The following is a 26,869-nucleotide window of genomic DNA, read 5'->3' on the forward strand; positions in this document are numbered from 1 at the left end:
GTAATATCTTCATTGAAGTGAATACAGATATGTAGCTTTTCACAAACATGTCACCTATGCAGCTCTTCATTTCTTAAATATGACTATTGCTTGCCGTTAAAGCTCTATGTTTGATTGCATTCTCTCTTTTCATACACTGTGCAGACCTGCAGTATCCCATTTGCTGTAAATAGGCTACTTAAAAGACAGAACCAATAAATATTTTTTTTGCTTGACACCTGAGTGGATTCTTACTGTGACTTTTCCTTTTGACTACAATGAAGTACAAAATTGTATGTGCCCTACAGAAAAACTCCCAGATTGTTTTTAGATAATTCTGTGTTATCCATGACATCCCGTTATGAAAACGACAGATAAACTAAACCAACAAAGAAACCTAGATAACTAACCCTAACCTAACAGATAAACAAAACGAATAAATAAATTATAGTAAACATTCTGGAAAATACAACACAACCAGAGAAGAAGAAGCCAATAGTTGGAGTAGCCTACCTCTTCTTTAAGAGCAGTGAAGTGAAGCTTCTGTATCTCTGGAGGCATTCCTGTAGAAAATGAAAGAAAGAAATCTGAATCGCTTTCATTTACCTCAAGTCCACACTGCCCCCTAGAGAACACAGAGCGAAAAACAGGAAAGGAGGAAAACAATGTTTACCATCATTTAGCCGACGCTTTTATCCAAAGTGACTTAAAGAGTGAGCGTTCAGAGACGCTCATTAAGGAGCATGTAGAGGTGAGGCATTTTGCTCAAAGATGCCTACAATTAGGTTGCAAATATCCGTAATCGGACCTAGTAACTTTCGTTTGCATGTGAAAGACTTCTCACCTTTTAACACTCCCCTCTCATAGCTTTCTTAACAGCGTGTGCAGTCTGGTACAGTTAGTTATTATGAGTCCATTACCCCGCCCTCCACGTCCTTTTCAGACGCTTACAGTAAGTTAGGACAGAATTGAGCAGGGTTAATAAGTGGTGCAGCCACTTCCAGATCTGCATTGCGTTCCAGCATTTGGCTGGAGATCAGCTGATCTGTGATGTTCAGATAAGTAAGATCCTGTCTTTTCACAGATGGAGAATGGTTAATAATTGTAATAGCCAGATACGGAAACAGGCCTGTTCGGCCCAGAGGAGGTGGACACGCCTCCTTCCCTCTGGACATCCAATGTGACATATGGAGACAGCCGTCAATCATAGCAGAGCTCCCCTATTGTTGATGGAACAGAGATGACATGGCCAAGATGAAGTCATGCCAGGTCTGACCTGTGGCAAGGAACGAAATTTCAGGCCACCCTTCAGGTAGCCACCACTAACATAATGGTGCTCACAGTCACCCATGTACACAGAACACAAAAAGCACATTTTTGGTAAATTTATTAGGGATATTTATTTTCTAAAGATTCTCAAAAGTGGCATATTCTCCGTTGAACAGCATGATAGTTGTGTAAGCATTATAAAACTATCATATACAAACGATTAGCATATTATGATACCACGGCACGCTATCTACAGTATGAGAGAGATCAGCAGGCCAACTTAACGGTGTACAGGCTTTTTTGAACATTTTTTTCCTACGAAAATACGCCCCCTTGTGGCTGTTAAATAGAATACAAAGTTAAAGATACCCAGAGCTGTGACCAGCCACATACTCGCGCAACACACAGCAGGCCTCACCAGCACCCCCCAGTGCTGCTGTATGAGAATAACTACCCTCCACTGCCCTAATGCTAAAAAATATCTATATGTTGTCACTGTAACATTTGACTTTAGAACCGTCAATTTGCTAATGTCGGCCTGCTGTCTGATAGGCAAGATACAGGAAAAATGTAAAAATGCAAATATCTCACATGTAAATATTCAGATGACTAGCGGGAAAATGTTTGGCTATTAACTCATACATTCAAAAACATTAAACAAAATCAATAAAATAATATAATCAAATTCAGAAAGCATGCAGGTCATTCGATATGCATCCAGTTTGGTCACTTTTATGCATTAGGCCTGCTACAATCATAGTTGTTCAGCTTTAGTCGTGCAGTTTTAAGGTAGTTACCTACCTTCCTACCTTTAAAAGGCTAATTCTCTGCAGTAGTGTTAATCGCTAGCCTCGCCGTTAACCGAGATGCTAATCCCAGTTAGTTTAGTGTGACTGTGGGCACGCGGGACACATCCAATTTGTCTAGTTTATTTTAGCTTTCTCCCCAGAAGCTTATCGACGCCTCCAAGCTGCTACACTAATCCCGTTTGGGGCTCAGCGTGGTGGGCCACATGCTCAGAATATGTCCAATGAAAACGATTTTTATTACCCTATTCAAATCGAACGAAACATGACCGTCATGTAGGCCTATATGCAAAGTGGTAGATAGATAAATGCGGACATCGATTCCTAGGATGTGTTATAAAGAGCTATTCTGCTATGGATATCATTTTAATGTTAGATATTTGTCTTTCGTTTTATTTTTGTTTTTTTCCCGAAATATCTGTGAAATACCGTCAAAGTGGCAAGAAATGACATGTAATGTCATGACCATCTTTTCAATGTGTTTATTTATTGCAATGCATGAATAATATCTATTTCTGCTTAAAGGAAGAGTTTGTCAAAGGTAGGGTTATATGAAATATAAATCGAATGGGTTAAAATGCCTTATGCGTTAAAATATCGCCAGACCAACCATAAGAAGAACCTGGATGTGTGCTATTTAATTACACTCGAATCAGTGTCAACGGAGAGTGGATAATAAGGAGAAGTAACAACATGTCACAATCAATCATAGGAGGTACATGCTGGGACCGCAGGGGGGATAAAATGGCCCTCTGTAAAAACGAAACAAGCAAGTATACCATTTAATAATGACCTTACGACTCTTCTGACCCCTTGCGTCCGTGTGGAGGTGCAGTGAGCAACTTCAAACTCGGATCGGATTGAGAGTGACAGGTGCCATGTCCGACACATGCTCGTAGCTTGAGCTCCGCATTAGGTACGAGGTGGGAATCCAATTTGTTAGGCTTTATAGATTAAGGGGGGGAGGAGTGGTGAACAAACCCCCTCCTCGTTAACAGCATGTCGGGGAACATTTTGTACATTAAGCGGATAGAGTGAAGCTCCTTGGCGGGAAATCCCCCTCGGAGACGTTGACGTATTAACCAAGATCTATTGACAAATGTTGCATACTTGCCCTTTGCTAACATCTCTCTCTCTCTCTCTCTCTCTCTCTCTCTCTCTCTCTCTCTCTCTCTCTCTCTCTCTCTCTCTCTCTCTCTCTCTCTCTCTCTCTCTCTCTCTCTCGCTCTCTCTCGCTCTCTCAAGCCCTCTGTTGCTCTCTCTCAGGCACTCTCTTGCTCTCTCTCTCTTGCTCTCTCTCTCTCTCTCTCTCTCTCTCTCTCTCTCTCTCTCTCTCTCTCTCTCTCTCTCTCTCAAGCCCTCTGTTGCTCTGTCAGGCACTCTCTTGCTCTCTCTCTGTCTCTCTCTCTCTCTCTCTCTCTCTCTCTCTCTCTCTCTCTCTCTCTCTCTCTCTCTCTCTCTCTCTCTCTCTCTCTCTCTCTCTCTCTCTCTCTCTCTCTCTCTCCCGCAGGCAATATCGCTTGTCATCGCAACATCACATCGCATTCACCTCCATTTTGAAAGCAAAGGAGCATTGGTATGTTAGTTATTGTTACGTAATTAATCATCCAATGATGATTGATTACGAGAGTCATTATCGGGAGACTTCATGTTTGAAACTGCCGAAGCTTTTCTCCTCCTAGGAACAGAGTTTCCATTAGCCTAGCTTATGGTATATTTATGTTGATTCAGGATTTTACAGGACTGCTGTAAAACTCTCTTCAGTGTCTTCTCAATATGACAATATATTCTCCAAAAATCCCATAATGCATTCGGATGTAAAAGCACTATAGAGTAGGCTATATGAAAGGGCTGTTTTACATTTACAGCCCTCCATGTCTTTGGAGTTGGGAATTGTAAGTTATGTTAAATTCATAAGTTTAAAATGCAAAATTCACTTACGAAATTCACTTGCGAAATTCATTCATAAGTTATGCATATTGCCTATGCTAAAAAAGTATATACACCAATAAATACACACATATTCTAATTAATAAACATTTATTACAATGAGTTAATATAGGCTACAACAGGGATTTTATCATATATGGCTTCAAAAATAACGAAAGTGGTTTTAGTATGTTATCCCCCAGTTAGTTCTTAACATTATTGTGAGCGGTATCTGGTTAGGGAAAATAAAAGGTTGTTGAGCGGGCCTATGAGATTTGTTCAACGCAGATTATTAACCCATCAACGAATGTAAGAGGGAAGCCAAAATTGGTTCTAAATAATAAAGTGAGTTTAATTTGTGTTGTGGCTTTTCGCCCTCAAAGTACTAAAAAAGTGAAGTTAAGTATAAGTGAATAGAATCATCTTCTCTCTATGATAAAATATCCTCACTACGGGCCAGAAATTCCCAACGGTAGCCACTTGATTCAAACCCAGATCATCAGAAGCCCGGCCGGCAACCAATCAGCAAGGTAGGCCTTTCAGCGCACTCAAGGGGATCAACCAAGCAACTCCTCCTCCCCCCCCCCTCCGTGATTAATTATTCCAAACAAGATTCATCGGTTGATTTTCAGATATGCACTTGAAGGCTCCTCGTTCAATACTTAATAAAGGGATTACCTTCGATGACTTAAAATAGTGTTTACTGAACTAACTTTATAGCAACACACAGGGTCTGACACGTAGGCCTCTATGCTCAGTGAAGGCCTTAACCGAGAACTGAGTTCTCACGGTTAGCATAAACAAAGGTCAAAGTACCTGCCTTGTCATAGCGCCACACCCATTTTGATTTCATCCAATCCCAAAACAACCAAAAACAATAACGAAAGGAATAGGGGGTTGCTTTTCTTGGTCACACACATACAATTAATTCTAACTGTCTTTTCGTAATTATTCAACTTTATCTTCGGAAACAATGCTGCATGACCTCTGTTTTAACCAACGTTTCCTTAACTTGTTATTTATTTGACATGCTGACCACGGGGATGTGTTAGATTAATTTAGCAGTGATCATTTCATGGAGTGATTGAGTTTGAGAGTCTTTCGGTTGTTCAAGTAATCACAACACAGGACTGGAACGGTCTAATGAAGTAAGCACAGGAGGTCATGTAACCACATCAACCGGTGTTTGACGGATCATAAAGGGATTGCCGTAGGTACGGCAAACACTGGTAATTGTGAGTTAGTGAACTGAATGCAATAAAGATTCAACATCAATCAATACACAAACAACACAAATCAAGAGTTTACAGTTGAACGATAACACGGAAAATTATACCAATCGAACATGAACACAATCTATCACAGTGGTTCTCAACCTTTTTTGAGCAAACGCCCCCCTGACCTTACCCTGATCCTCTGGCGCCCCCCCCCCCCCCCCCCCCCAAATAAAAAAATTAAATAAACTAACAACCCCACTCACACTCGTGTTACAGTACATTGAGGTGTCAATGCATCGTTTTTCATTGATTTTGCGCTGTTCCCTCATAGCAATGAATGCCCTCTAGTCGTTTTGGTGAAAAAAAAATATATATATTCATGACATGCAAATGTCTCACCTCTGATTGGCTAACAGCACTGTCCATCACTAGAATAAACCCAATTAAACATCCAGAGCGACACAGGGTGGGGAGAGAGAGAGAGAGAGAGAGAGAGAGAGAGAGAGAGAGAGAGAGAGAGAGAGAGAGAGAGAGAGAGAGAGAGAGATTTTTTTCTTGCTATCGGCCATGTTTGATTGTGTTGTGTTGGTTATTGAATTGTTAACCCGTGAACTTGGGTTATGTTTATCAGCGATAGAGATCATGACGATAGCTCATGTAACGGGAGTCCGGGCGTGTGCAGGACCGAACCGCACTGTATGACCACTGTTACACTGCGCATAGACAGTAAAAAGTAGCTGAGACGGTAGAGGGGTTAGAAACCAATAAATGGAAAAAAAAGAAAAATAATTCTTCTTCTTTTTTTTTTTTTTAATGGGAAAAAACAATTACCAGCGCCCCCCTAAGTTGTGCGAACGCCCCCGGTACCGCCCCCGTTGAGAAACCATGATCTATCATGAACGCATAACATAAATAACTTGCACAATGTGAATTGAAATATGCTACAATGTAGGCCATGTCTCAAATAGTTAAATGTATGTTTTGCATAATGCGTGCTGACACATTGATCTGTGTAACACGTGAGGAGGATCTGTGTCCCAGAGACAGCCGCGCTGGGACGCCTTCCACATGCGTCCCACTAGAAAACCTCCCGTCCCATTCTGAGCCTCCTGACCAGCTGCCTCCCAGCCTGCACGCATTCATCCGTTTAAAACCAGGTTAGATGCGTCCAAACTTAAAGGATAGCGTCCTAATGAAATTACACCTTCGGACAGCATCCACTTGAGGCAATTAAATGGCCTCACCTTGATGGGCAGCGGTCCCACGCCAAACGTAAAGAGTGCTCAGTTACTGCAAGCCGGTGACGCTCTCAAAAGGCAGTATTTGTTCACCATTTAAAAGAGCGCCTTCCTCTCAGACACCATTTCCAAAAGATCCTTATTTCTTCATAAAAACATTGACATTTCTGATCGTATTATATTGAGGAAGTGTTATCGTGTCTTATCATAGATGAATGGGGGGAGGTACATTTAGGCATTTCTTGAATCTCATGGGCGGGGTCAAACGGTGAAACGAAACCATCAAATAAATTGTAAAACTTAAACACACGCCTATACTCTTCCTTCCTATCTTTGTTCTCATTGGCTGAATCATGTGGTTGCTAGAAAATCGAGGTGTGAAACCAGGGGTGTAATCCATTTAGGATTACATTCCACCCAGGCTCTGACCTCAACAGTAGTAGAGAGGGGATTTATCAAAGCTAAGTTCAATCTCTGGATGGACTGGAACATGAAGACGACAAACTACAAGTTAGGGTCAGACGGCCACCAAAGATTGAGTGTGCGACTTTTAAATAAGTGATATTGTTTGACACTTGAAGTGATGTTATTCCCAGTACACCATACTTCCAGTGAAGACATGTTTTTTCCCTTCATACTGGGAGAGTTTTGGGTGTTGGTGACTATATCTGGCCTGCTCTGGTTTCTATGGCCTAATGCCGATACATACTTCCTGATCTTCACTTCATGTGGGCTGTGTTTGTCAGTGTAGTAAAAGTATACAGGGTAAAATAATAAACACAAAGTACGAAAAGAAAAGACCCTGGTGTCTATCGTCTTCTGGAGAGAAGCCCATGCCACCTGAATAGTTGATAGCACCAGCGGCTGAAGTAAAGAGGACATGACAACAAAATCATATGCAGCATACATTTATTCATATACCTATGTCTAAGTGTTTTAGTCAATTATAAAATACAAGATGACAACATCCATGAAATAATTGTCGTACTTTCCACCAAAAAATATACATTTGTTTGTTCCTGAAAGCGTACAGTATTGATATTAACAGTATTGATGTGTGTTCCCGTCAACTTGAAAATACTTTTTTCTAGAGAACACCAAGACATTGTGCTTAGATCTCAGAAAACCATCTTTCAGGAAATGCCATTTCCTGCCATGATGGCCTAATGTAGGTGAATGACTCCCTGACCTGCGGCCGAGTCTGAGCTTGACCACACACCCACGCACACCCCCCCCCCCCCCCCCCCCAACACACACACACACACACACACACACACACACACACACACACATCGATCGCAATGAACAGCTGATGCGGTCCAGACTGTTCTCTTGGGTCACATTGGAGTGAATGGATGCTATCAGGTGTCCTGTTTTTTCCTCAGATATGATGAGTTCGGTTCAACCCATGGAAAGAGTAATTCCAACCAAAGTAGCACGGAGAAGAATGTCCAGAGATTGTAAAAATGTCTTTGCATTCAGAAACCACAAACCAAAAAAGCACACTGTTTTCAGGTTATCTTTACGAGGCTGTGGACACACTGGAGACTTCTGTCTTGCTGCCAGACACTGAGGACTCATCATCCACGGCGCTTCCCATTCCAATGGTGCTGAGCATGCAGTTACGGAACTGGAATGAGACAAAAAGCATACATTTGTTTACCGTACAACATACGTCAGGTTACAGGGTTGTAGAACCTGGAACCGAAAAGGGAAAGTGGACTGGATGATGTGGGCGATCAACCCACCTGCTTGTTGAACAGCACATAGATGACGGGGTTGTACAGCGCTGAGCTCTTTGCAAAGAAGGCAGGGACGGCCATGCCGATGGCAGTGAAACTGGCTCCCCTGTTGAAGAAGATCCAGGCGGTCAGCGAGGCATATGGGGTCCATGCCACCAGGAAGCCAAAGACCATCAGGATGCACATGCGGGTCACTTCCTTCTCAGCCTTCTGGGTGGAGGCGGACTCCTGCTGCTGGGCTGCAGCCTATATATGGTCGAGGAGAACAGATGAGGAGAACCGTTAATGCAACATTGAAATAAGGTGCTTTAACGTTACTTGGTTTTCCACTAAGAAATGGTTGCCACGTATTAGTACAATTCCAACACAGGTTTTGGATACAGGTCACTTACAGCTTTGACGGTCAGCACAAGGCTTCCGTAGGTGAAGCAGATGAGGAAGACTGGAACGAGGAAGTGGACAGTAAACATGTAGATGACGAATGACTCGTTGTTGTAGCCTTCAGCCAGGGTGTAGTAGTCTGGTCCACAGGAGCACTGCATGCCCTCTGGGAGGTACCTGGGGGAGATTTATTATTTTGTGAGGTTAATCATTGATCAGGATATCAGCAACCATTATGTTGATATTTAATCTAAAAAAAAATTGCTTCAATAAACAGGAAAAATTCTTCAATATCATCTGCACGTTCTTCCATTTTTACACACGTGATGTCACATACCTGGACCATCCGAACAGCGGTGGGCCGGCGCAAGTGAAAGCCATGAACCAGGTGAAAGCAACTCCGGCACCGGCGTGGGTGTTGGTGAACTTGAAGCTTCCCATGGGTTTGCAGACCACAATGTATCTCTCCACAGCCAGGACCACCAGGGACCACAGAGCTACTTCACCTGGAGAAGAAAAGCGTGGGGAATTGATCAGGATTCACTTGTTGTACTGTTGTTGCATCAATTGTGATATGCATGTTAAAGCTTTACAGTAAAGTTAATAATGAGCGATCGAAAAAAGCAGCGTTAGAAAGCAATGACGACGAATGCCAAATCAAGGAAGGAAGTGGTTCTGGTCTTTACCTCCTAGCGTAGCCATGAATCCCTCCACGGCGCACGCGGTCGCTCCCAGGATGAAGTAGCCGTTGAGGGCAGATGTGATGGTGATGGTGAAGCCGAAGCAGCACATGATGAGACCAGCCACAGCCAGGTTGACCAGGATGAAGTTCAGGGGTTGTTGGAGCTTCTTGTTCTGGAAGGTGACCATCAACGTGAGAGCGTTGATGGGGGTTCCGGTGCAGATCAGGAAGAACATGTAGACAGCCAACATCTTGAACATGATGGGATCGGCAAGATAGTACTGCTGGTATTCGAAGGGGCTTCGTACAATCCCAGTCCTGTTGGACATGGGGATGTAGAAGTTCTTTCCTTCTGTGCCGTTAGGCTCATTGTGTCCACTGTCCCAGCCCATCTCTAGCAACTCCAAGCAACCGTCGATAAAATGACTCCACCAGTGAAGGCCGGTTGGGAGGTTTTATACCTTCCTACTTAGCCTTAAACTGGTAAACGTTAGATTACTGGGGGATTGGGAGGTGGGCTTGCGTCAAAAAGAGGTGGATAATTAATCTTAACACCTGAAAGAAAATGCACGCGTCCCTCTATCCATGTGTGCTACTTTCTACCTAAGTCCCCGACCATAATCCTGGTTTGAGGTCGTTGACCTACAAACATTAGGTCAGGTGTAGTGTGAAGTGCAGTTGAAAATATGTTTTAATAAGTTTAAGATGTAAAGGATTGGTTAAAAGTTTAAAGATTAAATGGAGTCATCATACGAGCCATTTAAAAAGGTAAAATAGCTGGAAAAAAAATCAAGGGTAAGAATTAAACAAATAGCTAAACTGTGGTAAATATGAACAGAACAAGTTGAAAGATTGAATAAAGAGTAGCAACAACTGTTAATAAGTGATATCCGACAATTACGACTAAGGGGGAACTTTCTTCTAGACTAGAGGCATCAGCATTGGTGTGTTATTACTTTTGGATCAAATGATCAGCTAATGATTCAAAAATATAGATTAGCTGAACTCAGTGATGCAGTTTAAACATTTTAAAAGGGAGGTTTATGAGGAGAGCAATAGTATTGTAATATGGATGTTAAATGATGGCTAAGGCATAAAAGTGATTTGGCAGAATAAAGGATAGGCCTAGTGGTATAACTGGTGTTGGCCTGTCGTGGGCAAATTTCCCAACATATGAGCAAAGTGTCACACATGTAAGAGATTGAACCATAACAAAATGTTTTGCAGCAACAGATGCCAGAAGCCAGGGTTCCAACTGATTAGGGACAACTAGGTCCCCCCCCCCTTTATGACATCCTGAGGAGGTCCATCGATAGTTTACCATCTGGTTAACCAATACTATGGTGTTAATGAGGGGTGGAGCTGTTCTCAGCATCCTAGAAGTCCTTGCTTTTGTCAATGCATTGGACTTCAGAGCTCTTTTAGAGAGGGCAAACTCCCTTCTGAGGCCTCGGATGACTGTATATTAGGCTTCAGATTATTGTACGCTTGTTAGTATGTTTATTGTTTGTTTGAGGTATGTTATGTTAAAAATTCGGATGACTCTTTGTTCCTACTCAGTTTAGACAGAAAAGATTGACGTGGTCAAGAAATTCTCAGCACACGTCCTATCTACACATTGAGTGGTCAATGCAACAACCAATCAAGTTGATGAGGTCTGAGCTAATGATGGGTTCCTGAATCCTCGGACGCCAGCCTTCCGAGTCGGAAGTCGGGAAATCTTTATTTTTTTGTGTTTGAGATTTATTTTCTTTGTATTTGTACCACGTTGGTCATTTTAATGTTGATTATAAATGCTTTTACACACTTGATTACATTGCTACTTTATTCCGGTCATCAATTTATGCATTGCACGGTCTTGCTGTGCGTGCAATACAATGTAAAGTTGTGTTGTTTGTTTTCGGCGTGGTTTGCTAATGATGCTAATGTAGCTAACAATGACTAGCCAATTTCATGACACAATCACAAAGACGAACGGGAATGCTATGAATGCTCCGCAACTCGGAAGGCTGGCGTCCGAGGATTCGGCAACACACCATATGTCCGACCCTCTATGGGTGACGTCATTGCGTACCCATATTCTACCAATGCCCATAGACCTCTGAGGAATAAGTCCCTCCTCCGAGGCCCCGGTTCCATCGTTCAAATGTCTAGGGGAATTAACATGGGGTTTTTGAATGATCGTACATAACAAACTCTCTAGCTGCTCACGTTTTGAACTACACACTTTTTCCATTTAGATTCCACTTGGGTTTTGGATTGTCGGTGCCGCAAGTAGTAAACGTTTATAAATTGTACTTTAACGGCACCGACAATCCAGAACCCACGTGGAATCTAGATGGAAAGAGTGTTTAGTTCAAAAGCTTTTACTTCTTCGCCACCTACAGAGTTGTTTATGTACAATCATTCAAAAACCCCATGTTGTTTCCCATAGACATTTAACCGATGGAACCAGGAGCCTCGGAGGCGGGACTTATTTTTCAGAGGTCTATATAGTGAGGATTTACCTGGGTCAATCAGTACCTGTAGGCGTGGTTTATTTACCGTTCCGCCCATACCAATATAGACTGAACTTTACCTAGCTTTCGGGAGACGCTTCATGAACCACCTCTAGAGTGCAGACCTGTTTACTTTGTATCTCTGAATTTGAATAAAACATGTGTTGAACATTTACATTCTACCTTTTTTGATATTAGGAATACTGAGTTTTTAGTAGCCTAATTGCAACCTACCACAAGGCTAAAGGGAGAACTTTGATGGTATAATAATGTATTTTAATGAATTGTACTACATTTTTTTGAACAAACAATTTATTAATATTTGAATACTGCAATATCTGCTGATTCTTCAATTATAATTATTTTTAACCATCATTGAAACATCATTCCAACCTCTCGCTCTTGCTCTCGCTCTCTCATTGACGTCAATGGGAGGCTAATTCTATCCCTTAACTACAAGCACGTGCAATCCAGGCAGAATCTCTTTGTAGGCCTACGTTCACACCGCTAAGTCGCCCCGGTGGTGTCGCATTATGACCGTTTGCCTCCCGACGCCATCTGGACGTATAGCTTAAACGTTCCTGTTTCTTCTTGATTGGATTCACCTTAATTACTGAAGTTTAACCTGTGATGTCGGAGGTGGAATAAAGCTCGCCTATTCGCGGGCACTGCACACAGTGCACTCGCTAACGACTCCTCTCTTGATCTCCCTTAACCTACGTAGAATGTTGGCTTTGGTCAACGTCATAAATATTTACAGTTTATCCCAATGAATAACATTGCAACCATGCAATGTTAAATTATGTTGCTTATTTAGTTTTGACAATGAAATCAATAAGTTAATTTAAAGATAGCAATCTGACCAATCCAGATTGTGATATACTGCCCCCTAATGGCGATGCAGAAAAACAAATGTCATTCAGCCGATCTGCCCCCCACCTCTGGAACACCCTCCCACCTGACATCCGTAACTCTGACACTCTCTCCACTTTTAAGTCCCATCTAAAAACACGTCTTTTTAAACTGACATATTCAATCTAATTCATTGTCTCCCACCCATTTCACCCCACCTCTGTAAATTCATCATCATCATCAACCTTTTATTATTAGACTCAAGGTCCATTTAAAAACATACAATACAAGAAATGGACAACACACACATAAATAAGAATAAAAATTGTTTCAATGTATCTTGTTCTTGTGTTTTTTATGATTGTTGATTTTTTATTTTTTTTAAACACTGCCCAGTAAGGTAACCGTGCGTGCTATGAAAGGCGCCATCAAATAAAATTAATTATTATTATTATTATTATATTTAAAGTTCATTATAAGTAAAACTTGCAGTTGAGGACAATTCAAATATCAACTAATATTTAACCAGTCTTTAGTCTGGTTATTTTACTTTAGCGTGAAAGTCTACGTTACAGACCTTGCTCTGTGCACCCCAGAGCAACACCTCAACTGGCAGCTTAATCCATTGACAACGAGCCAAACAATTAAGCATTCCAATCCCTTTATCTTGTGTTAAGATCTTCTGTACCATCAGCAATTACTACCAACTTCCTCCCTAAGCTAATTTGAAGGTGGGATCAGTGGGATATATAAATCAAATGCTTTGGTACAGCCAGCATTCTCCGAGGTGGACCTACTCTCGTAGCGCCCACAGACACCATACAACAGGGACTACATCAAGAGAATGAGGATGGAGGCCAACGGAACAGAAGGGAAGAACTTCTACATCCCCATGTCCAACAGGACTGGGCTTGTACGAAGCCCCTACGAATACCAGCAGTACTATCTTGCCGATCCCATCATGTTCAAGATTTTGGCTGTCTACATGTTCTTCCTGATCTGCACCGGAACCCCCATCAACGCTCTCACGTTGCTGGTCACCTTCCAGAACAAGAAGCTCCAACAACCCCTGAACTTCATCCTGGTCAACCTGGCTGTGGCTGGTCTCATCATGTGCTGCTTCGGCTTCACCATCACCATCACATCTGCCCTCAGCGGCTACTTCATCCTGGGAGCGACCGCGTGCGCCGTGGAGGGATTCATGGCTACGCTAGGAGGTAAAGACCAAAACCACTTCCTGCCTTGATTTGGCATTCGTCGTCATTGCTTTCTAACCCTGCTTTTTTCGATCGCTGATTATTAACTTTACTGTAAAGCTTTAACATGCATATCACAATTGATGCAACAACAGTACAACAAGTGAATCCTGATCAATTCCCCACGCTTTTCTTCTCCAGGTGAAGTAGCTCTGTGGTCCCTGGTGGTCCTGGCTGTGGAGAGATACATAGTGGTCTGCAAACCCATGGGAAGCTTCAAGTTCACCAACACCCACGCCGGTGCCGGAGTTGGTTTCACCTGGATCATGGCCTTCGCTTGCGCCGGCCCACCGCTGTTCGGATGGTCCAGGTATGTGACATCACGTGTGTAAAAATGGAAGAACGTGCAGATGATATTGAAGAATTGTTCCCGTTTATTGAAGCAATTTTTTTTTCGATTAAATATCAACATAATGGTTGCTGATATCCTGATCAATGATTAACCTCACAAAATAATACATCTCCCCAGGTACATCCCAGAGGGCATGCAGTGCTCCTGTGGACCAGACTACTACACCCTGGCTGAAGGCTACAACAACGAGTCATACGTCATCTACATGTTTACTGTCCACTTCCTCGTTCCAGTCTTCCTCATCTGCTTCACCTACGGAAGCCTTGTGCTGACCGTCAAAGCTGTAAGTGAATTTATTTAACAAGTTAAACCTCTTCTATATCCTAAGGGATTTTCTCTATGCTAGCTACAATGGCAGTGCTAGTCTGATCCCTTATGTGTAGCTAATATATATAGGTTCATTTATAGGGAACATCACTAGTCTCATTGCGAAAACATATTAAATAACCTTTATACCTTCAACTTAACAATCAATTGAGCAAACCGAAACATTGTGAAACTGGAAACTCATTTATCTTAACGTGATCCTTCTTTCTTTCGCCACAAATCAAAATAGGCTGCAGCCCAACAGCAGGACTCTGCCTCCACCCAGAAGGCTGAGAAGGAAGTGACCCGCATGTGCATCCTGATGGTGGTAGGCTTCCTGGTGGCATGGGTCCCATATGCCTCGCTGGCCGCCTGGATCTTCTTCAACAGGGGAGCCAGTTTCACTGCCGTCGGCATGGCCGTCCCTGCCTTCTTTGCAAAGAGCTCAGCGCTGTTCAACGCCGTCATCTATGTGCTGTTCAACAAGCAGGTAGGTTGTTTCACACTTGACGATGCTCCATGGTATTCTTATGGGCCTATTGCACAGACCTGGGACCAGTAATCTATCTCAATTCCATAGGTCCATATCCTTATATGCGCTGAGTACTTCTCATACACCCAAAGTTTTTAAACATATCTTCGTCTCTCTATAGATCTCTTCTAGTCGGTTGCAGTTACACTAGCTGAATTTTAACCATTTATCATTCATGTACTCAAAACTCAAATTACCTCGAGAACCGCTTTGGGAGTTTGTTTTCACAGTCCTGAACCTCAGCTGCCTACAACTTTAATGTGAACCATTTTCTCCTCTCCAATCCAGTTCCGTAACTGCATGCTCAGCACTATTGGAATGGGCGGTGCTGTGGATGATGAGTCCTCAGTCTCAAGCAAGACAGAAGTCTCCTCTGTGGCTGCATAGAGATCTGCTGTCTCCCACGTATAAAGACACTTATGAATCTCTGGACCCTCTCCTTCTTCATCCCTTCCTATTTCTACACCACTCTCTACCTGGACTCAATCAAGTTCTTCTATGGACATTGCCAGTTTTTTGTTTTTTTCCATCGATTGACTTTCGCAATGGTTAAAAATTCTCTGATGCGCCATGGTAACATGGTCGCAGTGTATGCCCTGTGTTTGGTTCTGTGAGACAACTTGCAAAGGTTTCTTTCCTCTTTGGAGTTCAGATGAAGTGTTTGAGTTTGTGTGATGCAATGTGTTACTTTTAAAATCCCAAGGTTACTCTTTATTCTGTCAAACTAACCCTCATCACTGGCAACACATTTTTGTGTGAACGGATATGTGGTATGATCTACCGGAAGACTTTTTTTTTTCTATCTGTGAGTCTTTATGGATGTGGATCCATTGCTGTACATTTTATAAATATTGAAAGCTAGACATAGCTAAATAAATGCAAGCATGAAAATGATATGGTGTGTTTACTGATTGATTTCATAATGGCATTGCCACTACCAAAGAGCCAGCTAACAATACATGATAGCAATATATGTACGATAATCAATGTAACTACATGTGCTACTTTGGGACATGGTTAACATTACAGTTTTCTCCTTTGTTTACGCACAAAAAATTGAACTATGCACAAAATTCGGAAAACTCAAAGCTCATGTATCAACAACAAGACTCCAGACTGCTAAGCACAATTCCATTGTTTTCGCTAATATAGAAATTCTAAATCACATTTTTGCAAAAGCCTAACCACAAATCGAATCATTAGGCACACTTGGTTCACCTGGAAATCACTGGCCTTCAAAATGCCACACCTAATTACCAATTAGTCTCACTTTCACTCAACTGGCAAAAAACACTTCAATCATGTGTCAGAGCATGAAAAAGGCCTCAGGCCTTCTACTATTCTGTCAAACCTTTGACTGCTAAGAAAGACTGTGAGCCAGAGAACACTAGAGGGAAAGAGAGAGTGAGCAACAGAACAGGCTAGAGCAAACAAGAGAGAAAGATAGAAAAAAGAGACAATGCGGGATGGAGGGAGAGAGAGATAGAGGGAGACGGGAAGAGAAAGAGAGAGAAAGGGAGAGAGTGGAGACAGAGATAGAGAAAGAAAGTTGGAGACAGAGAAAAGTAGAGACAGAGAGAGAGTGAGAGAAAGAGAGCGATAGTATCCACAGTAGGTTAAGTCAAAGGTAAGCCTGTCTAAAGTCACTCACTTATAAAGCACATTAAGAGCTCCACACATCGCCGGGGACACCTAAAGGCTTAGAGAAAGGCTTCTCAGAGAGCACAGTTAACCAAACATCACCAAACCTCCTACCGTAAGGTGCTAATAAAGAACTGATAGATGTAGTATTCAAAGAACACTGCATGACGCAGGACATTGAAGGGGCTCTCCTCCACATCTACGCCCCCGCCTTACCGTACAATAACAGGACAAGCCGTTGTGGTGTATCCCTTACATAATGCACACCTTTCACCAATGGAATTTTCCCTGGCCATTGTATACACAGTAACTCCTAAATAAATGGTCAATCTCTGTTTTTACCTTCTCATTCTGAGGATTTTAGGTAGTGGGTAACGTACTAGTGATGAATTAGGTGATTAGAATGTAGATTTAGACTTAGCGGATGGATAGAGGGATAAACTGATTTTCCGGGCTTTTATGGTCAACGTAGTTGGATATGAATCTAGGAAGGTAAATATTGATGAGTTTAAGTTGTAAGGTCTGAAAGTAACTGGTGGACTGGGACTCCAGTTGCTGCAAAGGGATTATGGAGGTTTGACTTTGGAAACTAGACTAATTATGTTTAAGTCAACAGCGCACTACCTGTCTTTAAGACCACTTAAACTGGCAATCCTCCGATAATCTAATTTGATCACTTTGAGTGTGGGGCTGCTGAGGTATATAAAGGGTCTGGACTCGGGACGAACCTTGTGCTTCTACCAGTCAGGTACAGAGACCATCTAAAGATGGAGGCCAACGGAACAGAGGGAAAGAACTTCTACATCCCCATGTCCAACAGGACTGGGATTGTACGAAGCCCCTTCGAATACCAGCAGTACTATCTTGCCGATCCGATCCTGTTCAAGATGTTGGCTGTCTACATGTTCTTCCTGATCTGCACCGGAACCCCCATCAACGCTCTCACGTTGCTGGTCACCTTCCAGAACAAGAAGCTCCAACAACCCCTGAACTTCATCCTGGTCAACCTGGCTGTGGCTGGTCTCATCATGTGCTGCTTCGGCTTCACCATCACCATCACATCTGCCGTCAACGGCTACTTCATCCTGGGAGCGACCGCGTGCGCCGTGGAGGGATTCATGGCTACGCTAGGAGGTAAAGACCAAAACCACTTCCTGCCTTGATTTGGCATTCGTCGTCATTGCTTTCTAACCCTGCTTTTTTCGATCGCTGATTATTAACTTTACTGTAAAGCTTTAACATGCATATCACAATTGATCCAACTAAGTAAGGAGTCGAGTGAATCCTGATCAATTCCCCACGCTTTTCTTCTCCAGGTGAAGTAGCTCTGTGGTCCCTGGTGGTCCTGGCTGTGGAGAGATACATTGTGGTCTGCAAACCCATGGGAAGCTTCAAGTTCACCAACACCCACGCCGGTGCCGGAGTTGCTTTCACCTGGATCATGGCTTTCGCTTGCGCCGGCCCACCACTGTTCGGATGGTCCAGGTATGTGACATCAAGTGTGTAAAAATGGAAGAACGTGCAGATGATATTGAAGAATTTTTCCTGTTTATAGAAGCAATTTTTTTTCGATTAAATATCAACATAATGGTTGCTGATATCCTGATCAATGATTAACCTCACGAAATAATAAATCTACCCCAGGTACCTCCCAGAGGGCATGCAGTGCTCCTGTGGACCAGACTACTACACCCTGGCTGAAGGCTACAACAACGAGTCATTCGTCATCTACATGTTTACTGTCCACTTCCTCGTTCCAGTCTTCCTCATCTGCTTCACCTACGGAAGCCTTGTGCTGACCGTCAAAGCTGTAAGTGACCTGTATCCAAAACCTGTGTTGGAATTGTACTAATACGTGGCAACCATTTCTTAGTGGAAAACCAAGTCACTTTAAAGCACCTTATTTCAATGTTGTATTAACGGTTCTCCTCATCTGTTCTCCTCGACCATATATAGGCTGCAGCCCAGCAGCAGGAGTCTGCCTCCACCCAGAAGGCTGAGAAGGAAGTGACCCGCATGTGCATCCTGATGGTCCTTGGCTTCCTGGTGGCATGGACCCCGTATGCCACCCTGACCGCCATTATCTTCTTCAACAAGGGCATGAGTTTCACTGCCATCGGCATGGCCGTCCCTGCCTTCTTTGCAAAGAGCTCAGCGCTGTACAACCCCGTCATCTATGTGCTGTTCAACAAGCAGGTGGGTTTATCGCTCCCATCATCCAGTCCACTTTCCCTTTTCGGTTCCAGGTTCTACAACCCTGTAACCTGACGTATGTTGTAAGGTAAACAAATGTATGCTTTTTGTCTCATTCCAGTTCCGTAACTGCATGCTCAGCACCATTGGAATGGGAAGCGCCGTGGATGATGAGTCCTCAGTGTCTGGCAGCAAGACAGAAGTCTCCAGTGTGTCCACAGCCTCGTAAAGATAACCTGAAAACAGTGTGCTTTTCTGGTTTTGTTATGACTTTAAATTGTTTCATCTGTCTTAACTATCGCCAAATGAACACATTGAGAACATTTCTTGTGAGTAATGAATGGACTTTCACTTTCAATGGACTTTCAAACATTTGCGAGCTGAATGAGAACCACACCGAGTGAGTGAGTGAATGTGTGAGTTTATGAGCATTACATCATTGGAAATGGTTACTATAGTGTGGTCTTTCCACGTTCCACTCATCCATTCATTAAGCATCAGGCATTTGAATATGTTCATGTAATTATATCGTTGACAACAACTTCACGGTTTGAACAAAATGTCACTTGTATATATTTTATAAATAAGAAAAAATAGTAGCTAATAAATTATTGCATGCAAAACTTGTTTATTATGTGTTGATTTTTGTACCTACAAAGGTAGGCCTACTTTGATGCAACAAAACATATACCCATAACTATTTTTTCAATATCAGCAACTGAAAGGCCAGCTCGGCCAGTCATGATCTGTTATGAGCAGATTCTGATGTAACAAGTTAGGCCAAAGTGCAAACCTTACCACTGAGGCAGCTTTTATTTGTATAAATACACTGCGCATAATGAATTTAGGCACGAGGGTCAACTGGTGACAGGTGATAAGTTAGCTTGTTCTCCCCAGACGCTACAGGTAGTCTTTTCCTACGAAGGAATCGGACATATAGCGCCCCCCTTTGGAAATAAATAATAATTGCAAGAAAAAACACTTGACACTCGTATATCGACGTTTGAGGGAAGCGTTTCGTGTTGCCTTCTTCTCTGGAAACTGTTGATGTGGATGGTGAGAGCGCAAGCCTTGTAAATATAGCCTGCTGTGATGAAATGCAAATGCGTGCCCGCCTCATTATCTTTCCGAACTCGGCTCTGCCACGTAACCCCCCATTTCCCTTGATAGGATGACTGTAATTGCTATATTCGGGATATGCCCACACACTATAATTTCCTATATGTCCCCACGCGTTCAGCTGGGTGCAGGGTATGGTGACCATCGAATGCAAACATATTGCCTTTGTTTGAAAGGATAACGTCGCGACCATGAGGTTAACCAAGGTGAGAGAAGTCACATCGTCTTCATAACTAATAATATATATTTCTTTACCAAGCGTTTATTTTCATATTTTAGCATTTACCCTCTCAATTAGTCCCAACGGATGTGTAGTTTGGAAGACGGCCTCTTCATTATAGGCCTCGTGATCGCCCGCATTCCCGTAGCCAGCTATGAGGTCACCGAGGTGTGGCAAATATGTCAAGGGGTGATTGCCATTCAGACAAAGTGTGATGTTTATGCAAAGCTGTCGTCTTGTCGGTAGTATAATTGTTATCTTCATGCATTCCACGGGCAAACAAAGTTATTCGTGGACATTTGCCTCCCTCTAATTGATATACGATGCAACTGCATCATAGGAAATTGTGCTTTCGTTATTTGGAACTGCTGTGGTTGGATATCTTTCTCCCATGGTCAGGGGCGGCGCCAAGCGGTTGCTTGCCGTTGCTATAGCAACCCCAAGCAATTGCTCAGAAACCCCAGAGCAACCCCTGATTTTTTGACAAACTCAAACAACATATTTGAAATAATGCCATTTTCCGTAAAATGGTATTAAATAAATTCAACTAAACCTATGGCCGAATGCGGTACCCGTCACCATACCGACCAATCCTGTCATATGAATCACCAGATTAAGTGCATAAGTGAGTAGCGTCAAAATTTCAGGGCCGTGACTGTCGTTCAAATCCAGTTCCCGAGCGTTGGGCATGCGCACACTCTGTAAGTGACATGAACAGATTAAAAAAAAACATACGCACAATTAACACAAACTATCCCAAGCAATATGTACAATATTAATTAATTATTATTTAATGTACATGAAACAATAATTTCATTAATAGCATAGTCTTACGAAAAATAAATAACATTTCAAATATGCGGACATCTCGCGGCGAGATTATCAGTCAGAGATGTTCGTTGCCGGCTCGTTGGCGCTTAAAAAATATGGACAAGTTTTTACTATTTCGAAAGAAATCAAGTTCAAACACGACTCGCGATGGCGAGGCTGAGGATGGGCTCGTTAATAGCCAGACTTGTGTTGGACTTGGTAGTTGTTCGGAGGGGGGTTATGCTGAGGTCAAGAAACGGAAGAAAATATTGTAGCCTACACAGTTCTGAATTAGCAATACAATGTTATCACATGGTTGCTAGCAATGTTGGTGTGTTAAACCGTATGGATTAAAGTGGAATATTGCAAGAAGTCCTGTGATCAAGACATCGATTTAAGGTAGGCCGTTTGGTTATTAAGTTTGCCCGTCGCAGCATATTGACTTGGGGCCCATGTGATTTGTTTTGAAGTAGAACTAGATTATAGGTTTGGCTCATGCCAAAGGATGGGTTTATCGTAGCCTGGTATGATCCGCCCTTAATAGAAGTATTATGAAGTATAATAGTATCAACAATAATAGCAACTATTGTATTAATGTTCCACATAGGCCTACATTTGAGACGTATCGCGCAACTAATGTGAATGCTTTGGAATGTACCGTGGCGACGGTGGGTCTGAGATGTGCAATTCACCACTATTGACAGGACAGGTAACCTTGTAGTTGGGGGACTGCTGACGGGCTGTTGATTGAACTATGTTGTTTGTTATCGTGTGGCCGCAGTGCCACCTGGACTAGCAGTGAATGTGTACATGCCGCTGGGCTATTTTCATGTTGGCCTTCTTAAAGATCTTCCTCTATATTGTTCTATGTCTTTACGTCTTTATGTCTGTGCGTGTGTGAGGGAGAGGGAGAAAGATAGCGCACGTTGAACTGTCAAATGATACGATCACACTCAATCACAGTGGTGCGATTAGTCTGTGTTGTTACTGTACTGTAAACTTGCCTCGTACGGGACCGCAACCACCCCAACCCATGCCGAAAATGTCTTCCCGGCCGTGTCTCTGCCAAATTCAGGTGTTTTGATCAAGTTTTTTTTTTTTTGACCAGCAACCTCTTGAATTCATACAGCAACTGTTAAGCAACTGCAACAAATTATTTCTGGCGCCGCCACTGCCCATGGTGATAGTGGCGGTGAGGTTTTGGTATATTGGTATTTGTATTGGAGGAGGGAAGTATTCACAATAGATGTTACAATGAAGCAAGGTAGGCTATGCATTATCAACACACATTCATGTATTTTTTGATCAGCTCCTCAAATACACATCTTAGACAGTGGGTAACAGACAGGTCAGCAATGTTAACGATCTTTAATAAACATTAAAATGTGGATATTGGAAGTAACTGCAATGGCCCAAATAAGCAACATAATATGTATACTATATACTGTATGCTAAAACTAAGAAAAAATTACTCTACATTGAAATCCAATTTCTTCGCTTATTGAGCACCTCTATCATTACACATTAGAAGATCATTGTTTTTTTTCCTTGACATGATAATGTAGGTATAGTAGGCTATCAATATATTTACACTGTTTTTTTTTTTTTTACAGATGTAGCTTACAATAGGCTACATCTAAATTGCGGCCTACTGAGGCTCAAATTATAGCTCTTAAATATTAGCTACACCGTTTAGCACCTTTACTTTGTTTTAAAATAAACATATTTTAGAATTGGCAAGAAGAAGATACATGATCATATCTTACATGGTGCATTGACACTGATGGGGTCAATGAAAACCTTTCCCGTCTACTTCATGTTTGTTATCAGAATAAAAGAGTCCCCAGAACAATAATAATTTCTACAAAATTGGCCACATGCAAAACAACAACATTAATAATCACTTTTATTATTCAAATAAATAAATATAGCTGTCTGTTGTTGACTCACCTACCTACCAATGTATCCCTTTTCAATGCAGTTCTATTTGCTTATTTGCTGTTCAAAACACAATCACCATAACAATAGTGTGTTAGCTTGCAAGTATCACAACAATTATTATGTTGACCATTTCAGGCCTCTTGTGCCAATTATGGCAGAAATTAATAAATAACTAATATGGAATCCCTAATCTAATCCAAGATAATGTGTCAGATTAGTCTGAAAGCGAATCCCTACATGATTTATTCATCACTTCCCGTTTGGATATAGTTGAGGCTATATCTGCTTGCAAGTGTTAGATATATCGGATGAATGAGAATGGTCACGTTTAAATTATGGTGAAAAGAAAGCAACAGCTTTTAATAAACAATTGTTCAGGTATTAAATAAGTGGAAATCTATCCTTTCACCAATCTCAACCATTCACTAATTTGTTTGTTGTGTATTATTTACTTATGGACCTTTAAATGTGAAGATGTAAATCCTGGATAATGTTGGATGTCAACAGAGAAATTAATCTGTTAACACGACTAACATCCCAAGAGTACATGAGTACTAAGACTAGTATAGGCTACCAAGTTGGGTGTCATTATGTCACCATAATGCCCAGGAAATGGCCTCTCATTTTGGCACCGATCTGTTTGGCAGTCCACCATCTCCCAATCTAACACCTAAATCTTGTCAACAATTATCACCGGGCCTTTGGAGTTGGTGGGGCTTCCCTGGCTGTACGCCATCGGGGGGCCGAGTCGAGTCTGGGGCAAGCTTAAACTTTGAACTGGTTGATTGAGGCTACCTTGTCTGTAGATTTGCGGGTCAAGACTTCCCTCAGACAGAGCAATACTCTGCTGTCTGTAAAGCTGTCGGCGGTCATCACTGTCTGCCGTCTGGTCGAAGCTGCTCTCACTGTACAGACGCTGCCTCATGCTGTTGGCGCGTTTCCCAGAAGCACTCCTGGTCGTGTATCTCTGACCTGTCTTATACCAGCCGGTCTCCTTGTAGACAAACCAAATATTCCCAGCCCATAGGGTTAAGTTGACAAAGCCAAACACCTAAAACAGAGTAGACAGAGTACATCTTTTAAGTTCAATTCAACGATAAGTGCTCTCATCGATGATGCCCTGCCATGTTCTCTGTTTGGACCACGGCTACTCACCACTGATGTGTTCAGACGGGACCAGACGGGCTCATGGGTGACCGCGCATATGTTGGTCTGGGCTCGGCAGGCATTGATGAGCAGGAGCACCTGGGTTGGGTCTGTGGCCGTCTTGATGTCGGACAGAACCTTTGCCCAAGAGCAAGTACTGACAAGCCACGCCAAGGAGAAAACCACTGTGATGATGAAATCCTGTTCGGCAAGATTGAAAGAGAGATGACGCACACGTTTGTTAATTTTTACTGCTTTGTTTTCTTCAGGAATACTAGAGGTTAAACCTGTGTTTAAAAAGCTCCTTCACTGACCACCAGGGGGCCTCTGTTATTCTCTCGGTATTTGTTCTGGTAGAAGATGTAGACGATTGTGGCCAACAGGGAGTACAGGAAGGCAAGTACCCCGACGGTCAAATAAAACTGAGCGGAAGGGGAAGAATCTCCTGATAAGAAGAGGGTCTCTTGTCGATTCTTCTCACACAGGGGGGCTTGGAAATGGACCTGTTGTAGTCTACAAGAGAGAGGAAGAGTCAGTATGATGTTCTTCTTTTACTGGGGAAGGAATATTAGAAGTACTGCGTAGGCATGGGTATAAGATCCCTTCAGGACAGGGTCCAACTTTAAGTAATCCTGAAATTTCCCAAAACTAATAAATATTATTGGGTAAAAATGTCATAATCCGTCGGTGAGTATAATTTTCTGCAAATAATATCAGTATATTGTACTGTACTCTTACTATCTTATCTTACCTAAAAGGATAACCAAAATCAACATTGATGCTGAGGTTGCTCTGTTTCCTGTCTGCACAGTCCACTCTAACCTCCAGGTGACCAGTGTAGCCCCCACATGTTGCAAAAGCACAGATGGCAAAAATCTGTGAAACAAACAAACATGGAGTGGTGATTTCTTGTGAAGAGGTTTCGGAGAAAGGTGTTACAAATATTTCTCAGAAAATAAATCTCTCGACAAATGACCGTAGGTGGTATACTAAATTGAACACAAAAAACAACAACGATTGTTTGTCTCCAACAAAAGGAAGAGCCCTGATCATTTGAAGGGGGTTGGAAAAACCTTAGCTTGGTCAAAAAATAGGATGCATCGACGTTTAGGAAAACATACTTTATATGGATGCCGAATCCAATATTACGAATCTGCTAGGTGACATTTTATACATTTATCCATTATGCATGTTTACCATTAAAATGTATAACTGAGATTTATTCAGCGACATTTATTTGTCATATTTTGCAGTCCTATTAACCACTTTATTCCCTGGACCTCCTCCTGTTTGCCGTAGTTCTGTTTGTAGATCTGCCCTTTTTCCAAATCCAAAGTGAGTCATCACACAGTGATCCCTCACATCATAGAGAAAGTGACATTTTAAATCTCACTGAACATTTGATGAAAACAAAACCCTCTCTACCCCTCGCATGGAAAATCCATACCGATTCAGGCTGGAAAGGGCAGTTCATGTTCCATACCACTTCTTAGCCATCAATAAATTACCAATCTCAGGATCCAACGTTCATAATGAGTTTTGGAAAACAAAACATGAATAATTGAAAAGATGGGAAGAGCTACTTGCTGGGAACCAGAGGGTGGTCACAGTAGTACAGAGACGGGGCTTGAAGGGACACTATACACACACACAGCCCCCTTTTCTCTCTATCTCTCCCCTTCTTTCCATGCCCCTCTGTCTCTCTATCTCTCTCTCTCTCTCTCTGCCCCTCTGGCTCTGTCTCTCTCGAAACAACATCATATGGGAGAAAACAAAACAATACAGCATTTATTGAATAAAAGATAATCTGTCCCTCAAATTTACAGCATTAGAAAAAACAAACAACTATTTGAAATGAACTAAAATAATGCTACATACATGTAGTTATTTGAGAACTTAATGAACGAGTGATCAGACATATGCAGAACATGAGAGATATAGACGTAACACTTACCGGAGCAAAAATTACCATGCACATTTAAAAACCACAGCGCAAGTTTCAACTCCACGCGGTGTTCAAACAGCTTTTCATCCCACTGTTGCTATGTCGCTGGAGTGCAAGGTGAAGAGAGCGAGAGTATGGTTAGTGGGAGGGCAGAGTGGGCATCGATCTGGTTTTGGGAGGAGATTTGGTGTGTAATTGTATCTCTGTTGGCTTTATCAGTGGGCACGTCTTACTCTGTGTATACCCCCTACCTATGAATCGATCGTATTTATGTAATTATGTATCTATGCATCTATGTATATACTATGTGTATGGGCCTATCTATCAATACAGGCCTATCTCTATCTATATTTATCTATCCATCTATCCATCTATCCATCTATCCATCTATCCATCTATCTATCTATCTATCTATCTATCTATCTATCTATCTATCACTATCTATCTCTTTCTATCCATCTATCTATCTATCTATCTTTCTATCACTATCTATCACTATCTATCACTATCTATCTCTTTCTATCCATCTATCTATCTATCTATCTATCTATCTTTCTATCACTATCTATCACTATCTATCACTATCTATCTCTTTCTATCCATCCATCCATCCCACCATCTTGTATTCCCTGTTGCATTGTCTTTCCAATTTCAAGAGTAGTTAAATCGGCCATGAATTTAGCATGTGGAGCTCCAGCAGTCCCTGACCCGGCCCCTGTCTCTATTCTCGTGCTTGTGGACAATTGATCAGTCATAGCGAGTCGTAATCACAGTAATTACTGCATAATGAGGGCCTTTTTATTCGTCCTGTTTTG

At 42.1% G+C, this 26,869-nt stretch overlaps 4 protein-coding genes across 4 annotated transcripts; 2 read left to right on the plus strand and 2 right to left on the minus strand.

Moving 5' to 3' along the window:
* Nucleotides 1-7,960: 7,960 nt before the first annotated feature.
* Nucleotides 7,961-9,635, minus strand: LOC130401432 (green-sensitive opsin-like). The gene is made up of 5 exons (XM_056605171.1): nt 9,248-9,635; nt 8,899-9,067; nt 8,573-8,738; nt 8,187-8,426; nt 7,961-8,068 (listed from the first exon to the last, which is right to left on the minus strand). The coding sequence occupies exons 1-5, from the start codon at nt 9,633-9,635 to the stop codon at nt 7,961-7,963; spliced, it is 1,071 nt and encodes a 356-aa protein (XP_056461146.1).
* Nucleotides 9,636-13,437: 3,802 nt separating this feature from the next.
* LOC130401831 (green-sensitive opsin-like) lies at nt 13,438-15,916 on the plus strand. The gene is made up of 5 exons (XM_056605822.1): nt 13,438-13,810; nt 13,991-14,159; nt 14,319-14,484; nt 14,758-14,997; nt 15,328-15,916. The coding sequence occupies exons 1-5, from the start codon at nt 13,438-13,440 to the stop codon at nt 15,424-15,426; spliced, it is 1,047 nt and encodes a 348-aa protein (XP_056461797.1). The 3' UTR covers nt 15,427-15,916.
* A 1,521-nt stretch (nt 15,917-17,437) lies between these two features.
* LOC130401830 (green-sensitive opsin-like) lies at nt 17,438-19,486 on the plus strand. Its single transcript, XM_056605821.1, has 5 exons — nt 17,438-17,814; nt 17,997-18,165; nt 18,325-18,490; nt 18,637-18,876; nt 18,995-19,486. Exons 1-5 carry the CDS (start codon nt 17,448-17,450, stop codon nt 19,100-19,102), a joined length of 1,050 nt encoding a protein of 349 aa, XP_056461796.1. The 5' UTR covers nt 17,438-17,447; the 3' UTR covers nt 19,103-19,486.
* Nucleotides 19,487-23,413: 3,927 nt separating this feature from the next.
* Nucleotides 23,414-26,087, minus strand: synprb (synaptoporin b). The gene is made up of 5 exons (XM_056605823.1): nt 26,064-26,087; nt 24,861-24,985; nt 24,424-24,622; nt 24,119-24,310; nt 23,414-24,014 (listed from the first exon to the last, which is right to left on the minus strand). Exons 1-5 carry the CDS (start codon nt 26,085-26,087, stop codon nt 23,634-23,636), a joined length of 921 nt encoding a protein of 306 aa, XP_056461798.1. The 3' UTR covers nt 23,414-23,633.
* Between the last annotated feature and the right edge of the window lie 782 nt (nt 26,088-26,869).

The sequence above is a fragment of the Gadus chalcogrammus genome, chromosome 13, assembly GCF_026213295.1.
Source record: "Gadus chalcogrammus isolate NIFS_2021 chromosome 13, NIFS_Gcha_1.0, whole genome shotgun sequence".
NCBI classification, from domain to species: domain Eukaryota; kingdom Metazoa; phylum Chordata; class Actinopteri; order Gadiformes; family Gadidae; genus Gadus; species Gadus chalcogrammus.

What these genes read in the sequence shown, in the direction of transcription:
- LOC130401432 (XM_056605171.1), bottom strand. Translation starts at nt 9,635, where the DNA reads ATGGGCTGGGACAGTGGACACAATGAGCCTAACGGCACAGAAGGAAAG. An exon ending in ATTCATGGCTACGCTAGGAG is followed by an intron (nt 9,068 to 9,247) that starts GTAAAGACCAGA and finishes TTTCTTCTCCAG; the next exon opens with GTGAAGTAGCTCTGTGGTCC. An exon ending in ATGTGCTGTTCAACAAGCAG is followed by an intron (nt 8,069 to 8,186) that starts GTGGGTTGATCG and finishes GTCTCATTCCAG; the next exon opens with TTCCGTAACTGCATGCTCAG.
- LOC130401831 (XM_056605822.1), top strand. Translation starts at nt 13,438, where the DNA reads ATGAGGATGGAGGCCAACGGAACAGAAGGGAAGAACTTCTACATCCCC. An exon ending in ATTCATGGCTACGCTAGGAG is followed by an intron (nt 13,811 to 13,990) that starts GTAAAGACCAAA and finishes TTTCTTCTCCAG; the next exon opens with GTGAAGTAGCTCTGTGGTCC. An exon ending in CCGCTGTTCGGATGGTCCAG is followed by an intron (nt 14,160 to 14,318) that starts GTATGTGACATC and finishes ACATCTCCCCAG; the next exon opens with GTACATCCCAGAGGGCATGC.
- LOC130401830 (XM_056605821.1), top strand. Translation starts at nt 17,448, where the DNA reads ATGGAGGCCAACGGAACAGAGGGAAAGAACTTCTACATCCCCATGTCC. An exon ending in CCACTGTTCGGATGGTCCAG is followed by an intron (nt 18,166 to 18,324) that starts GTATGTGACATC and finishes AATCTACCCCAG; the next exon opens with GTACCTCCCAGAGGGCATGC. An exon ending in TTGTGCTGACCGTCAAAGCT is followed by an intron (nt 18,491 to 18,636) that starts GTAAGTGACCTG and finishes GACCATATATAG; the next exon opens with GCTGCAGCCCAGCAGCAGGA.
- synprb (XM_056605823.1), bottom strand. Translation starts at nt 26,087, where the DNA reads ATGTGCATGGTAATTTTTGCTCCG. An exon ending in GATTTTGGTTATCCTTTTAG is followed by an intron (nt 24,623 to 24,860) that starts GTAAGATAAGAT and finishes TCTCTCTTGTAG; the next exon opens with ACTACAACAGGTCCATTTCC. An exon ending in ATAACAGAGGCCCCCTGGTG is followed by an intron (nt 24,311 to 24,423) that starts GTCAGTGAAGGA and finishes CTTGCCGAACAG; the next exon opens with GATTTCATCATCACAGTGGT.